The following is a 15,971-nucleotide window of genomic DNA, read 5'->3' as shown; positions in this document are numbered from 1 at the left end:
TTGCTCTCTCTAATGAGGTCAGGCTGCATTCAGTCAGTTGACCGTCTTACTAATGAGGGAAAGGGGAGGGAATTCTACCAGATGACCTTTAGATAGGAACTTGAATGTTGACCTTTTCTGGGTCTCTAGTTTGCTACTATACACTCTCTATTCATCTCTATTTGTAGACCTGAATATCTCTCTCTCTCTCTCTCTCTCTCTCTCTCTCTCTCTCTCTCTCTCTCTCTCACACACACACACACACACACACACACACACACACACACAGGTTGGGGAACCCTGGGGCATCCAGCTGGTGGGCTATGCAGCATGCTGCTTCTGTTTGGGGATGCCGGGACCGGGGGAGGGAGGCCTTACTCCCTCCCCATTTACCTCATATGACCTTGCCTCTGCTGTGTCTCCTACTGTGACTGTAGGCCCAACAAACCTTCTGTCCTTTCTTTCAGTTTTCCCATGCAGCAGCTGAGGCCTCGGGCCCCCCCCCCAGGACTCCAAGGAGTCAGTGTGGAGCTGCCTGCCCATCTGGCTCCTCCCCTCCTTCCCTGTCATCCATCTTCCCTTCCTTGCTGTGTGACCTTGTGGTAAGGCAACACTCTCTTTGGGCAATCAGACTCATACAATACTTAATAGAAAGGAAGAAAGTTCTTCAGAGACCTTGACTTTGAGGTCAAGAGAGGATGGGACTGCTCACTTTGTATATATTTATATGAAATTGATAGGTACAATAAAGGTTTCTTGTTTTTGTTTTTTAAAAAGAAATCACACACACACACACACACACACACACACACACACACACACACACACACACCCTGTTGAGTCTGTGTCTCTGAGTAAATCCAGTGTGAACATCTGCAGATGATAGTTCCCTGTGGTAGGAACCTTAAGAAGCAAAGGTGATTCTTATAATTAGTAGGTTTGGGAGCTGGCTGTTGGTACGAGCACTTGTGGATACCTGATCGTTAGCGATTACTAATGCCGAGCATATGGCTATCCTAGGTATTTCCACACCAGATTATGTACCCCGAGGGTATGTTTTACAAACCGTGGTTTTTCTATACACGTTTAATACTAGTCCTAAATCAGAAAAATGTCCATCATTAGTGGAATGGATGAACACCGACATACTAAGTCATGCAATGGCTATCTCACAGACACGATTTGAAGGTAACACTCAAACATAAAGGACAGTCATAACCCGTGACACTTGAAACTGGGAGCAGAGAGGAAGAGGAAAGGGGGAGAATATGACATGCTCTCTCACTGCTCCGTTGATTAGTCTGAATGGATACTAATTACAAGAGTCTGCTGAGTGTTTGAGAACCCACCAGCTTTCTACTGGTGCCTTATACACCCTTCTGCATATATTTAGAATTCAATAACAGGGTGAGTTGGAAAGTATACTTTTATTATCTTGGGGGTTCCCTTTCATAATTTGCAATTCTAGTTTCCTCGCCATAGAGCACCAAAGAAAAGCTGCCTGTAAATTTTAAGTGTAAATAAATTACAGTATGTAGCTTACAGGATATATGCTCAATAATGGAGAATGGCATTCCAATCTAAGGCAGCTGCTTCCTCTTATATGTTATATACCCAGTGTGCTCTCTTATGATCTAGTCCTACAAGGAAAAGAAGAATGTTATAGAACTTTTACTAGGTGTTGTAAATTAACATTGGTTCATTCCAGATAGGCACCTACACAGGGGAAAAAGAGATTCAATTCTAGCTTAATGAACCAATGGATTTATTTTGCTTACTTACAGAAGTATGGATGAAAAGTTACTTACATGAATACCAATGGCTCAGAAACAGATGCATAATAGAAAAGTACACCCCTGAATGAGCAATGACGTGAGAAAGCATCATCTCTGAAACTCTACCCAATTTGCTGGCAAACTGGCTGGTGGATCGCCTCCGCTCCCCAGCAATTGCTAACTGCTTACGTGACACTGGGGAAATGCTTTAGGAATCTTGGACTTTCAGGAGCTTCAGCTTTTTAACTTCTAGAGGCTTATAGGTTTCTTTTACTTCCTGAGCTTTACAGAGTCTACCTTTATGAAGGAAAGGTTAAGTTTGTAGGAAATAGCTGCATGGCAGAAGCTCAGGGAAAGAAAACGGTTTGCTGGAGAAAGTCTAGCTGGCCAGCAGATAGAGCAGGTCTGACTTCAGCTATAAGGTCTATGTTCTCTTCATAGGGTCCACCTCCAGGACTAGGGCCATTTCCTTTGGTAGCAAGGGTTCTTGTCTTCTTCCCCAAGCCTCCCAACATTATCTGATTAACACTCAAACTGATCCAGGGTCAGGTCCTCACAATGAATTCTCCACACAACAAACCATGAGGCTGACCTGGTTCCAGTTTCTCATCTTCTTCTTGATTTAGCTCATTTCCTCAGAGGCAGTTTCTCCTTCATTGTTTGCTTCTTGTTAGAGATATATTTAGGATAGCAAGAAAGAGATAACCACTCCAATTGACATGTCTGGACAAGGCAAACTTCAGTCTTGATCAAAAAGGCACACCAGGAAAAGCAAATACACTAAGTGGGAAGTACATTTGGTTTTTGTTCTAAGTCAGCCGGTGGCTATGTCTTTTCCCCATTGGCTGGTGTACTGGCTGGTCCTGTGTGTCAACTCGACACAAGCTAGAGTCATCCCAGAGGAAGAAGCCTCAGTTGAGAAATGCCTCCATGAGATCTAGTTCTATAGCATTTTCTCAATTAGTTGTCAATAGGAGAAGACCCAGCCCATCATGGGTGGCACCATCCCTGGACTGGTAGTCCTGGGTTCTATAAGAAAGCAGGCTGAGCAAGCCATGAGGAACAAGCCAGTGAGCAGCATCCATGACCTCTGCATCAGCTCCTGCCTCCAGAGTCCAACCCTCCTTGAGTTTCTGTCTCCGTTTCTACCAGTGATAGATTGTGATGAAAATGTAAGCCAAATAAACCCTTTCCTTGCCAACTTGCTTTTTGGTCATAGTTTTTCATCACAGAAAAAAAAAAAAAAACCCTAAGATCGCTGGGGTCTGACATCATAATCTTATTCAATTGGCTAGTCTGAAAAGAATTGGCACTCAGAAGGCAGAGACAGGTGGATCTCTGAGCTCCAGTTCAGCCTGGCCATACCGTGTGAATCCCAGGGCTACATAGTGAGGTGGAAACTTAAGAGCTATTTGGAAAGTCAGTTATGTTGAATGGTGTTTTGCTGGGGCAAGCACACGAAGGAACTTTCACTGGAAAAGACAGGAGAAAGGATGTTCTGTTAAAGCAAGCAAGTGAAAGGACACATGATGAAATATTCTTTGCTAGCAACACTCATGTATTGGTCCATCTTACATTACGTAATTGAGCTACATTGGTCAGGACTACAGAGAGAGAAATACCAAAGAGCTTCTGGGGGTGTGCCAGGGCTTCTCGTCGCTTCCCTCAGATCTGGCTGATTGGCAGAGTGATATCAGCCAAAACAAACACACATGCTAAGGCAAGACCTGTGGAGGACGTGTGATGTATAAAAAGGACTCAACAGACCCTCCTGACGACTCGAGCCTAAGCTGAGGCCTGGCTGTCTCTGCTAGGTAGTGCCACCCACGATGCAACCAAACTAGTGTTTGGGAATGGATCGAGCTGCCACTGCTGACCTGTGAACTGAACTGCTGATTTCCTGACAACTCAGATAGGATTTGCTCCAAAGAACCATTTCTAAACAGGTCCACTTTTCCTGTATCCTTTCTTTTCTACTACCTGGTGGGTGGTGGGCTAGAAGGGAGCATATAAGAACCATCATTAAAAAATAAGGTTTAAAAAATTAACATAGAGAAAACGTCTCAACCAAATAAAAATAAAAACGAAGGACAAGAAGATCACTACCCCAGGTCGTCACATTCTCTCTTCTGGGAGCAGGGGTCCTTTATGCAAACCGAAGTTTTTACTGGATGGAGGGGATTATAACATTTTGTATAAAAGTCTTACAAGGCAGAGCGGAGGAGATAAAAAATATTTTAATTCCTTGTCCTAAACATACATTTTATAGTATTTGATAGAAAAGAATCATATTTGATATTTCTTACATCCCAGTCCCAAATGATGGGGCCTGAAATTCAACCTCCTTCTAGATGAATGGCCATTCTCACAACCAAAGGCCTCCCCATTTCCCTTCCTTTAGGGCTTTCCTTGCCTCCCGACTTCTAACAGAGAGATCCCCACTCTAGGCTCCTGTCTTCTGCTAGCTGCCTGGTCTCTGTGTCCTTAATCGCTCCTCAACCCCAGCTACACAGTGACTCACACCTCAACTTCCTACCCAGGCTCACCCACCCCGACCCCAACGTCTGTCCTCACGGAAGTCAGGGCCTCTAGGAAAGCCCCACTCACACCTCGCATTGGTCAGGCCCCCACGGTTCTCCCCGTTCCCACCCCGCATGCGGCACGTGTCCCCTCCCCCCCTCCACCCTAACCCTTCCACCCCATCCTCCACTCCACACACACGCACAGTCACACACCCAGGTCCTGTGCATAGGTCGCCTGACAGGAAGCCGAGATGCTTCCCACTCGCAGCCGGCAAAGGCCAGATGGGCCTCGCTTGATCTACGTGACCCGCTTCGCCTCACACCGCCATGGCGTGTGGCAGTTGAGGGGCCTCCGAGGTTTCGGCCATCGAGGCCCAGGATTCGAGGCCCGCTGTGCCTTAAAGCAAGCAGCGGTGGAGCCCGAGCCCCCGGGAGGAGAGCAGCCCACCGGTTCCCAGGCCGGGGTCACCGAAAGCCCAGATTCTGCCTCTTTCCAGTGGACGTCGAGAGCGCCCAGGGACCGGGAGCGAGCAGCGCGGGCAGGTGGCGCAGCAGCGGGAGGGATGGTCCTGCCTGCGGCCTGCTGCTGACTGGGCAGCTCCCTGCGCCATCTTGTGCGCGAGGCTTCAGTCAGCCAGGCCTCGTGTCAGCCCTTTCTGACAGCCTTCATTCATGTTAGCCTTTGTGTCAGCCTTCCTGTTGGTCTTTATCTCAACCCTCGAGCCTGCCAGTCTTTCTGTCAGCCTTCCAGTCAGTCTCGGTGTCAGTTTTCCTGTTAGCCTTCCCTGTCATCATTCCAGTCAGTAGGCAGCCAGTCTGCGTTGGAGCCATAAGCTGAGGAGACTCCCTTTAACTCACTTAATGGGGTGGCCTGCAAAAGGGCTGCAGGGCGTTTAAGACAACCCAGAGACCTGAGAGAAGTTCTTGGATGTAGCTGCTTCAGTCCCTCGGAGACATAGGAGTTTGGCATGCTTGTTGGTGATTTTCACTGACATTTATTGAAATTGCTAATTACAGGAGCTGCACTGGTTATTCTTTCCAGATGATGTAGGTTTGGTGCTCAGCAAACTGACTGTAACTGACTGTAATTCCAGTTCCAGGGGATCTGACGCCCTCTTCTGGCCTCCTTGGGCATCAGGCATCTAAGAGGTGCACAAGTAAAACACGCATACATATACAATAAAATAGAAAATAAGTTATTAATTATTCAGACATCTTAAAAGATGTTGAAGCGTCCTATTAAAACACAGAAGATCTGAAGATGTAGTTCTATTTCTTCAATCTACTTTTGAATCTTTTAATTTTTTTTCTTAAAATGTATTCATGAGGTGGCCCATGCTTTTTTTTTCTTTTTTTCTTTTTTTTCGGAGCTGGGGACCGAACCCAGGGCCTTGCGCTTGCTAGGCAAGCGCTCTACCACTGAGCTAAATCCCCAACCCGGTGGCCCATGCTTTTAATGCCAACACTAAGGAAGTAGACAGAACTCTGAGTTTGAGGCCAGCCTGTTCTACAGAGCAAGTTCCAGGACAGCCAGGACGACACAGAGAAATACCATCTTAAAACAAACAAAATTATTCACCATAGGTTTGCAACTTTATTCCCTGGTATTTAACCTTTCCTATTGTAAGTGGGATTCCTTACTACATAATGCACTAGAAATATATGTGATGTCTATCATTTAAAATCTTGAGCAAGAATGCCTGTGTGTGTTTTGAAGAGGTTTGCAAAATTACATACTTCATACTTCACAGCCAAGATTAGAATATTGCAGTCATTCAAAATGTTCATCCTTACCATCCATTTTAGCATAACCGTAACATCACAGAGAAACTCTGTGCCCCTTTGCAGACATCATGGCCTCTCACTGTTGCCTCCCTTATACAAGTACTAGTCTACATTGTCTCCATAGATCTATTTATTCTGGATATATCTAGATGGAATCTACACGTGGGCTTCTTCTCTCCCCCAGGTCTCTTCTTTTTCTTGTTAATTTTAGATCCTTATTAATTCACTAACCGACTCACTGACTAATGTAGTTAGCTCCATCACTGATTCTCACAATTCTCCTATGTTTTCCAGGTATATGTTATTTGTGGGATTTTTGTTTTGTTTTGTTTTTGTTTTTGTTTTTAAGGCAGGATCTCACTATGTATCTCCAGTTGGCCTGGAACTCAGTGTGTATACAAGGCTGACCTTGAACTCACAGAGATCTACCTGCCTCTGCCTCCCAAGTGCTGAGATTAAAGGTGTGTCCCACCATCCCCCAGCTGGTATATGCCATTCGGAAACAGGGGTAATCTTATTTCCCTTTTATTCATCTTCTATCTACCATAATCTTATTGTCTAACTATACCGGCTAATACCTCTAGTGCAGGGTGTGTGGTGTAGAGATAACGGACACCTTATCCTGTTCTTAGAAGAAATAGATGCCTCTCGTGTCTCACCAATAAATAAAGTACTGGTTTTAGGACTAAGACTAGATAGAGTATGAAAAATTCTTATTTTGTTCAGTATTTTTATTATGAATAGGCTTTAAATTTTGTCAAAGGTTCTATATAGATAATAATGTTTTTCTTAGAATTAGTAATGCATAGTGTGATATAAATAGGTTTCAACACTGAATAACCTGCCAGTGTTGAAATAATTTTCACTTGCTTGTGTTGTACTGCTTTTTAACATAGTGGCAGCTTAGAATTTTTACTGACGTTCATGAGATATAGTAAAAGACCTGTACTTTTTCTTTGTTTCTTTACTTAGATTTTGAAGTTAGACTACTTCATAAAAGTAGTTGAGAGTTTTCCTTTCCTTTTCTGTGTTCAAGAATAATTTATGGAGCATTGGAACTATGTGGCTTGAAAGCTTTGATACAATTCTTCTGCAAACCGTCTGGAGCTCAGATTCTTGTGAGATAACTTCTTAGTAATGTTCTCTGTGCTGTAGGAACTCGTCTGTTTACACTTTCCGAGGGTCAGTTTTGGCAGCGTGCACTTCCTTAGCAATTACACACTTCATCTCAGTCTCCAAATGTGTTTCCACTGAGGTTTGCAAAGTGATGCGTTTCAATTTTAAAAGTTCAACCATGCTTTAATGGTCAGTCTTCTCTGAATAATTTTGTTTCTGTGTTTTGTGTGTGTAGGCATATACTTTCTCCCTTCGTATTGATGATGTTAGTATTTTGTTTATTTTTACAGCATGATTTTGAGTTATTAAGATTTTTTTCTAGTTTCTTCTTCATTAATACCAACTTCTTCGCCTTATTCTCTCCCCTATGCTTTCTTTTGGTGTACTTTTTCTTTTTAATACTAAAATTTGGGCATTTATTTTATTTTTAAATAATTTTAAAATGCATTTCAATTTTCCTTATACTTATTGTATATTGAACATACTGCTTCCCCCTCCTCACCCAGTTCCCTTCTGTTCTCCCTTTGACTCTTCATTTATTCTCTTAGACAATTTTACTTTTCAATTTGACCTCACACACATAACTTTATGTGACCGTATATAATCTAGGAATGACAAGTGAGAGAACATGTAACATGTTCTGAGACTTGTTTGGTTTGCTCAATATGATTGTGTCCAGTTGAAGCCATTCCCCTGAAGACAAGATAATTTCATGTTTCTTAGTTGTGTGAATGCCACTGCATAAACACTGATGTGCAAGTGTGTCCATGATATGTCAGTTTGGGGTCTTTTGGGTGAATACTCAGGAGAGGCATAGTTGAGCGATATGACACATCTATTTTTTTAATTTTCTGGGGACACTCCATACTCATTTCCGTAGAATTTGGACTAGGTTACAGCCATGTATAATGATCAGGATTCCCCTTGTCCGCACCTGTACCAGAATTTAATTTTTGTTACATCTGTCTATTTATCTATCATCTTTCTATTATCTATCTACCTTTCTATCTGTCTGTCTGTCTATCAATTGCATGTGTGTGACAGACGTGTGTGGGTTAGGGAACAGCTTATGGGAATTGGTCCTTTCTGTCCTCCTGCCTGTGGGTCTCAGGAATCACACTCAGTTAGCCAGGCTTGGCAGCAAGGGGCCTTTACTTCTGGACCGTCTTGCCAACCCCTGTTGCTTTGTTAATGACTGACATTCAGACTAGGGTAATAGGTAATGTCAACGTGACTTTAATTGGGCTTTCTGTGGTGACTGGTGAGATTAAGCAGTTTCTCATGGTTATTGATGATTTCTATTCCCTCCTTCCTGAATTCTCTATTCCTTTCATCAGTTCCTTTTTGGGGAGGGGGTTGCTGGTCAGTGTTTTAGTTCTTTGTGCACTCTACTTACTAATCTCTCAGATGTACAGCTCGGATTTCCTCTCATCTGTGGGCTCTCTCTTTACCCAATTGTTCCCTTTGTTACACAGAAGATCCTTCTGTTTCACAAGATCCCATTTGATAATTGTTGGCCTTGTTTCCTTAGCAACTGGGGTCCTATTCAGAACTTGCCAATACCTATATCTTGAAATAATTTCTTTACTTTTTCCAGTTTCAGATCTTACATTAAGGTCTCCCTAACCCCACCACCAATTTGGAGTTGATTTTCGTTTGGGGTAAGAAATGAGGAGTAGTTTCTTTCTTGTACACGTGGTTACCCAGTTTTCCCAGAATCATTTGTAGATGGGGGTTTCTTTTCTCCAATGCTGTTTTTTCTCTTTTTTTTTTTCCTTTTTTTTTTTTTTTTCGAGCTGGGATCAACCCAGGGCCTCGCTTCCTAGGCAAGCGCTCTACCACTGAGCTAAATCCCCCCCTCTGTTTTTCTCTTTGTCAAAACTTAAATGGCTAGCTGTGTTGTTTCTGTCTGAACTTCCTATTCTGTTCCATGGTTTTACATGCCTTGAGTCCATGCTGCTTCTGTTACTGTGACTATCATGTGACCTTGACTTAGCATTGGGCATATTGATCATATCAGCATTATTCTTCTTTCAGACTTGCCTTGACTCTTCTGAATACTTTGTGCTTTCAAATGAGTTTTAATATTATTTTCTACTTCTGTGAAGAATATCATTGGAATCTTTAACAGGGTTGTGTTGAATATGTAGATTGGAAATCAGACATTTCATTTACTTTTTAAAATCAGGAAGTATTTAGTATGATGAATTTTTCAAACACATTTAGAACCTCCCACTCACCTCAATATGCAATACTCCACTGTAGATTTTAACATGTTCTATAATTTCATTGTGGTTTATTCAGGTTACACTGATACTGCTTAACATATTTTAAAGGTTTTAAATCCTGGGACCTTCAGATTCTTTGGTTTTGTTATACTTTCTAGTTTTATTGCATTGTGGTCAGAAAATGATATTCCTAATGTCTCTACTGTCTTGCATGTTCCTGGTGCTTCCTTTGTAACTCAATTCATAACCTCCCCCAGGCCCTATTCCGGAAACCTTCAGAAAGACTTTCCTCCAGAAGTCTGGATCCTCTTTATCTGAGTCTGTCCGATTCCACACAGTACACTGTGTGGGCTTTGGACTTTTAAATTACATACTTAAAATGTCCCTGCACTTCATGTTCTGATCTGCCTTCTTATTTACTTAGTATTTTCAGATACGGGATGGATTTAATTTAACTTTGTAGCTGATAAGAGGCTGGAAAACAGCTTCGAGGCAGTAGCTGAGGTCCAGTAGGAATGGAAAGGCCAAAATTAAAGCTGCAGAGGCAAACGGGCAGAACTGACAACTGACTGGAAGACAGAAGGAAGAGCAAGTCGGCCATATCTGTACTGGCCATTGTGTGAAGCAAAGCTATTAACTCCTACGACCTCCTTGCTGAGCCTGTAAAACCAGGAATACAGTCAAGGGTGCTCTGAGACAGACATGCACCTAAGCTTAGCCAAAGAGTGCTCAGTCCTGGTTATATTTGATATCAAATAGATATTTATTAAATGTGTATGGCGAATTAAAATAATTTATTCATCCATTTAACAACACCTAACATCTGCTATGGTGTAGCCATTAGGTCATGCTGACAACAAGATGGATCAGGTGACAATTCTGTACTCAAAGGACATCCATGTGAATAGTGGGTATGCAGGTCAATAGTTGTGAGTGCTATAGAGAGGCCTGAGAAGGGTATTGATAATGAGTCCAGGGGCAGAAAGAGGCGGGATGGGAAACCAGAAGAGCAAAGATAACACTCTGCTGGGACAGGAGAGATTATCAAGACCCGGAAGTCAGAAAGACAGCCATGGCTCTGTTGATTACCAGAAATACTGTTGGCCATCGTAGTTATCCAGTCTGATTCTTAACTTATCGCCTCTCAAAGAGGGTGATGGCTTCTACCTCGGGGTGCTGTGAAGAGTGAGTGAGGCAACAACTGCAGAGACCCTAATGTGGTATTGGGCGTGCACAGTAAATGTTGGCACATTGAGCCCAGATGGCTTAAAGGAACAAGAGTGGCTAGCAAGATGTACTAAACATTCACTGAATGAATGAAAAACAAGGTTTTATTAAATCATAGTGTTATTATTATTTTTATAACCCCTAAAGGTATTTAATCGGTGGGATGATGTTACCAGAGACAGATGCCTTATGAAAGTTTGGCTGATAAGCCGTCCTAAGATGTTCTGGTGTTTAGAAAGCCAAGAGACAGCAGCAGGCAAATCTAACATTTCAAGCAAGGCTAACAGGTCGGGCTGGTGTCCCCTCACTGTGCTTAGGAGATAGAACTGTATGTTGTAAATAGTTAAAGATGAAGAGTCCACTGTGGGGCTGTATGAATGGAGACTTTGGAAATGGTGACTAATTTAGGGATAACAGAATCGGGAACGCTTCACAGTAGAGAAACCTACTTGAGATTTCCACGGGACAGAAATAGGGACAATCTACAGGAGGGAAAATGAATGAGCAAATTGTTGAAGACAGATGATGGTTGCCAGTGACCAGAAAGAGCTACACGCACAGCTTCATAGGATCAGGGCATGGGTGACAGGGACCAGGAGAAGATCTGAAGCAAAACTTGGGACTAAATCCCTGGAGTGCCAGACATTGGTGCCCAGTCACAGTGCAGGCAGAAATAGTTTTGTGTACATGTGTTATACTTCTTGCTATATGTTTAGATAGACTTCATGATGCCCATCTTACTTTAGGGGGTGTAGGTACAGACTAGGAAGGCTGTGTAGAGACCAGTGGGATGATAAGCGCACCACCCTGAAAGCTGTGTGCACTCACAGGGGCAGGTAAACAGGAGCAGAGCTTTTCCAGCTTGAGCATCCTTCTCATGTGTGTGCTTAGTCTCCTTAGCAGATTTACTTACATTGGTGGGTTTCTCCTCTTAGCTACATTTCATTAGAACACTATTTGTGTGCAGTTTTTTAAAAGAGAAATTAATTACAAACTAATAATGACAAAAAATTGTTCAGTTGTAGTGAATAGGTTTCTTGCTAGAAAGTATCTGTGTCATGAAGGAAAAGCAACAGATCTCTAAGTGACGTGCTCACTTCCTCTGTGCTTGGAAGATTGGAAGAGTTGGCAAGGGAATGAGTTTCTCACAATGCGTTTAATGAAGTTCCTTCATCCCATGCCTGTGCCTCACCCAGAATCAGTGGCATGTGCCTGGCAAATTAGCAAATGCCATTTGGAAACACATCTGAGTTAATCCAAGAAATGTATTGTTTACCTAGTATCTACAAAATAGAAACTGGATTGCCAGAGAGGAAAACACACTTCTCAAGCAAACTGTGGGATTCTGTGACACCCAGCATGGTTTGTAAGATCTGAGGATGTTCTCTGGAAAGCTAACTGTTGCCTGTGCCAAGGAAGCCGAGGTACAGAGTGTAGTATGTCAGGAAGGAAGTTAGGGTTAGAGAGTTGAGGTAGGCATGCTAAAGATAGGTAGGGGAGGGGTAAGTTAGGGTTAGAGAGTTGAGGTAGGCATGCTAAAGATAGGTAGGGGAGGGGTAAGTTAGGGTTAGAGAGTTGAGGTAGGCATGCTAAAGATAGGTAGGGGAGGGGTAAGTTAGGGTTAAAGAGTTGAGGTAGGCATGCTAAGACTCGGGTGGGTAAGCACGTAGAACAGGCTGGGGGCGGTGGGGGTAAGCACTTACTGCTGTTTTCAGCACACTGGCAGCTGAGTGGTAACGTATTACCTGGTGACCAGAAATACAACTCCAAATATTATTTAACATCCCCCAAAGAGCTTACAAGACGCAACTATGGCCTCTGTTTGCAGAATAATACTGTTAAATATATGTACTAACTCCAATATCTTTACTTAAAAAAAATAGGTGTAAACCAGAAAAATGCAACGAAAGAGTTTGATTTCCCCATACAACTGAATGAAGCCTCCAAACTAATGAAGGCGAGGAAAAAGGTGTGTTGTATAAAGGAAAAATAACCATGTTTAAATGTCAGGCCTGCCTCAATAAATACAGTGTGTGAAAGTGTTTGAGACAGTGAAAGCAATTCTATCTTCTGAATAATTTAATTTTCTGAAATGAGAAAATAGAAATACCTTAGAAGAAATAGAACTGAGCTTGGAAATATTTAATAACTATGAAGAATGGTCCTGGTACTTGAAGATATAAAATACATTTTAATCAAATACAACCTGCCAGGAGATATTTCAAAGCATAACCTGTATTCCACGGAGTAGAACTAACTGCTGTATAGAAAGAAAATCAGACTTCATAGGAAAGAATCCGTCATTGGTGTCATGTTGCTCTTTCCAAGGCAAGGACTGGATGTGACTTTTAGCCAGAAGGATGACAAAGATGAACTTTATTGCTGAACCCTTCTTACCGCTGGCTGCCAATTGTCCTGGTAACACCGGCGTGCTAGCATATTCCCAGCGATGGCTGTGCGACTCTGTGATGCTGTTGTACTTTAGAGAATTTATTTGTTGAGCATGACACATAAATTCACGCTTGTTTGGTGTGTAGCCCATACACAGTCTAAAACAGCGCTCAGAGCTCCATGCCCTGTACAGACAGCTGAAGTGAGCAGCACTCTTCCACTGCACTAAGACCTGCTTCCTTCAAGAGCCCTTCCTTTTGAGTGAGGAGAAAAGAGTAGTGCTGGTGCTTACCTCTGTCATGGGCTACACACAGGGCGGAGGGGGGATTTACATAAGCCATACACATCTTTCACCGCATTCTTCAGTACGTGAAGATGTTCCTAGATAACATTTAAGTGCTTATCAAATGTCAAAGTGTCAAATTATAATATAATGTATATATTATATACTAACATTAATGCTACAATAATATAATTAATATTAATATACAATATAAATACATTATAAACAAACTTGCTCAGCATAAGCAGAGGAATAGAAACTCAGTAATTTTAGTGCCTTCGAAATTTGAATGCTACGGACCCACTTAATAAGACTGCAGACAGTTTTTCTTTTCTGGAAGGTAGCATCCTCCAGGACAGCTAATATAAGAGAGAACGTAAGAAAACTGAAAGCCAAGTTTGAGGCAAGTCAGTGGCTCTCGTGCAGCCCAGCAGAGTCAGTCTCAGTTGCCTCCGTCGAAAGGCAGTGCACTTTCGTACCCAGCGTCCCTTAATGTGTTTATCTTTTTAAGGCCTCTGTGTGGAACAAAGTACATCAGGTCATTTCCAGAATGATTGCAGAAAATGAAAAATACAGACAGAGACTGAAGTGCCACAATTTATCTAGTGATGTAAGTCAACACACTTTAAATTTTACTAAAGTTTATATATTATAAACGTCGTAGCTAACCTTGGATTGCATTAGGTTTCCCAACTGCCAGTATTAAAGCATAGAACAGTTAAAGCATAAAGCCATGCGCAGGCAGGGGGTGCAGGGTAGACTCTGCGTGGACACGTGGCTGTAAGGGTGCAGAAGGCGAGCACTGCTGGACGTTTCTGAGCAAGGAACACATATGTCCATGAAATGTGTACTTGAATGTCAGTCTTTCAACACAGATTGGAAAGAATGAAGAGCATGTTAACTGTAATATAAAACTACACTTTCCATTCAACTTCTTGTCATTTCCTCTCCATGGGGGCTGCGTTCCAGTGTACCTCATTTCACAACATCTGCATCCCCAGAAAACGCTTCACAAACTGAATGTTGTCCTAAAGCTGCACCAGGGTTCACTAACTGATATTGTGGAAAGTCCTGGCTTTTCAGACTGGCAATCTGGTTTAGCAGGTATAGAAGCTTGCCAAAAAGCCCGATGGTCTGAGGTCAGTCCCCAGGAACCACATAGTGAAAGGGGAAAACCAGCATAAGCAGGCCTCTGACCTCCATTTGCATGCTGCCCTCCTCATGTGTGTTTAAGGACATACCTGGTGTGCACACACCACACACACACACACACACACACACACACACACACACACACACAACGTAACATCCTTTGAATGTTATAAAAAGGAAATTCGTGACTTTCTATTAAGTGGCACAAATTAACATAAGTAATAATTAATTAACGAATGAAAATGGTTGTTTCTTTTTCTTCACGTTTGTGTCCTACTATAGAATATGTCTTGTCACATGTGTGTCCTACTATAGAATATGTCCTGTCACATGTGTGCCCTACTATAGAATATGTCCTGTCACATGTGTGCCCTACTGTAGAATATGTCCTGTCACATGTGTGCCCTACTATAGAATATGTCCTGTCACATGTGTGCCCTACTGTAGAATATGTCCTGTCACATGTGTGCCCTACTATAGAATATGTCCTGTCACATGTGTGCCCTACTATAGAATATGTCCTGTCACATGTGTGCCCTACTATAGAATATGTCCTGTCACAGTGAGGGCTTCTGTGAAGTCTCAGTACTTAATGACAACTTTTGAGTCACTAAACTTACAGCACTCAATTTTGAGAAGAATGTTTTAATGAGACAGCAAGGAGGTTTTGTACGTAATACAGCACTGGATAAAGGGCTCTAACACTACTAGCAGCCGAGGAAGCTTCACGAGTAACACATTGCCTGCCGTGAGTGGCAGCATACACAGTGATGTCCAGCCTCACGACACAGCAGTTCACTCTGCTTGTCCAATGAGAATGAGGTGTGTGTTTGGAGAAGGAGCAGAGTCAGTGTGTTAAAGAAAGGGTGTGGAACAGTAGTGAGCAGAGAGCCTGGCCATCTACTCACCGTGTAACCTTGAACGTGCCAGAGTAGTCTGAGCCTCAACCTTCTATGAATCCAAAATACTCTGCTAAAATGATTTGCTCCCTTAATATGCTAAGGTTTCCAAAATAATGTAAATAAAGGTATCTATGAAATTTGATAATTTACCTTATGTTTGAACCAGATTATATAATTCTTTAATAAAGCCAATATATGTTGCAAAAATATAATATAATTTTTATTTCTTAATGTGTATTTGCTGACAAAAATAAGTGTTACAAGTCAACTTGAACTTCTCTTGTGTTGTTTCTAGATTCCAGTTACTACAAGATGAATGCGAACCTTCCTGTCTTCTCTGGTGAGAGTCCACTGAGATCCCTGGAGAGACCTTTTCATCCCTGTGTGTCCTGCTCTCTTTAACCCTCGCTGTGCCCTCATTGTCACCTCTACTTACTTACTTCCTCAACCCAGTGTTTGACACACAGCACCTCATTAAATATGTTTTTAACTTAAATCTTGACTTAGGCCCCATGTCTGTCATTCTTTAAAAACTACTGTCTCTATGATGTGTGTGTGTGTGTGTGTGTGTGTTTGTGTGCACGTGCACACGTGTGGTGTATCACATAGAT

At 42.4% G+C, this 15,971-nt stretch overlaps 1 protein-coding gene across 1 annotated transcript; it reads left to right on the top strand.

Moving 5' to 3' along the window:
• The first annotated feature begins 4,527 nt into the window (after nt 1–4,527).
• Nucleotides 4,528–15,723, top strand: C9H5orf47 (chromosome 9 C5orf47 homolog). Its single transcript, XM_032914344.1, has 4 exons — nt 4,528–4,819; nt 12,516–12,601; nt 13,818–13,916; nt 15,656–15,723. Exons 1-4 carry the CDS (start codon nt 4,528–4,530, stop codon nt 15,674–15,676), a joined length of 498 nt encoding a protein of 165 aa, XP_032770235.1. The 3' UTR covers nt 15,677–15,723.
• The last annotated feature ends 248 nt before the right edge of the window (nt 15,724–15,971 follow it).

This window comes from Rattus rattus, chromosome 9, assembly GCF_011064425.1.
Source record: "Rattus rattus isolate New Zealand chromosome 9, Rrattus_CSIRO_v1, whole genome shotgun sequence".
Classification (NCBI taxonomy): Eukaryota; Metazoa; Chordata; class Mammalia; order Rodentia; family Muridae; genus Rattus; species Rattus rattus.
This window is presented reverse-complemented; position numbering and strand designations above follow the sequence as displayed.

Coding starts and splice junctions, on each gene's coding strand:
- C9H5orf47 (XM_032914344.1), top strand. CDS start 4,528: ATGCTTCCCACTCGCAGCCGGCAAAGGCCAGATGGGCCTCGCTTGATC. Junction 4,820..12,515: donor GGAGCGAGCAGCGCGGGCAG/GTGGCGCAGCAG, acceptor TAAAAAAAATAG/GTGTAAACCAGAAAAATGCA. Junction 13,917..15,655: donor GCCACAATTTATCTAGTGAT/GTAAGTCAACAC, acceptor TGTTGTTTCTAG/ATTCCAGTTACTACAAGATG.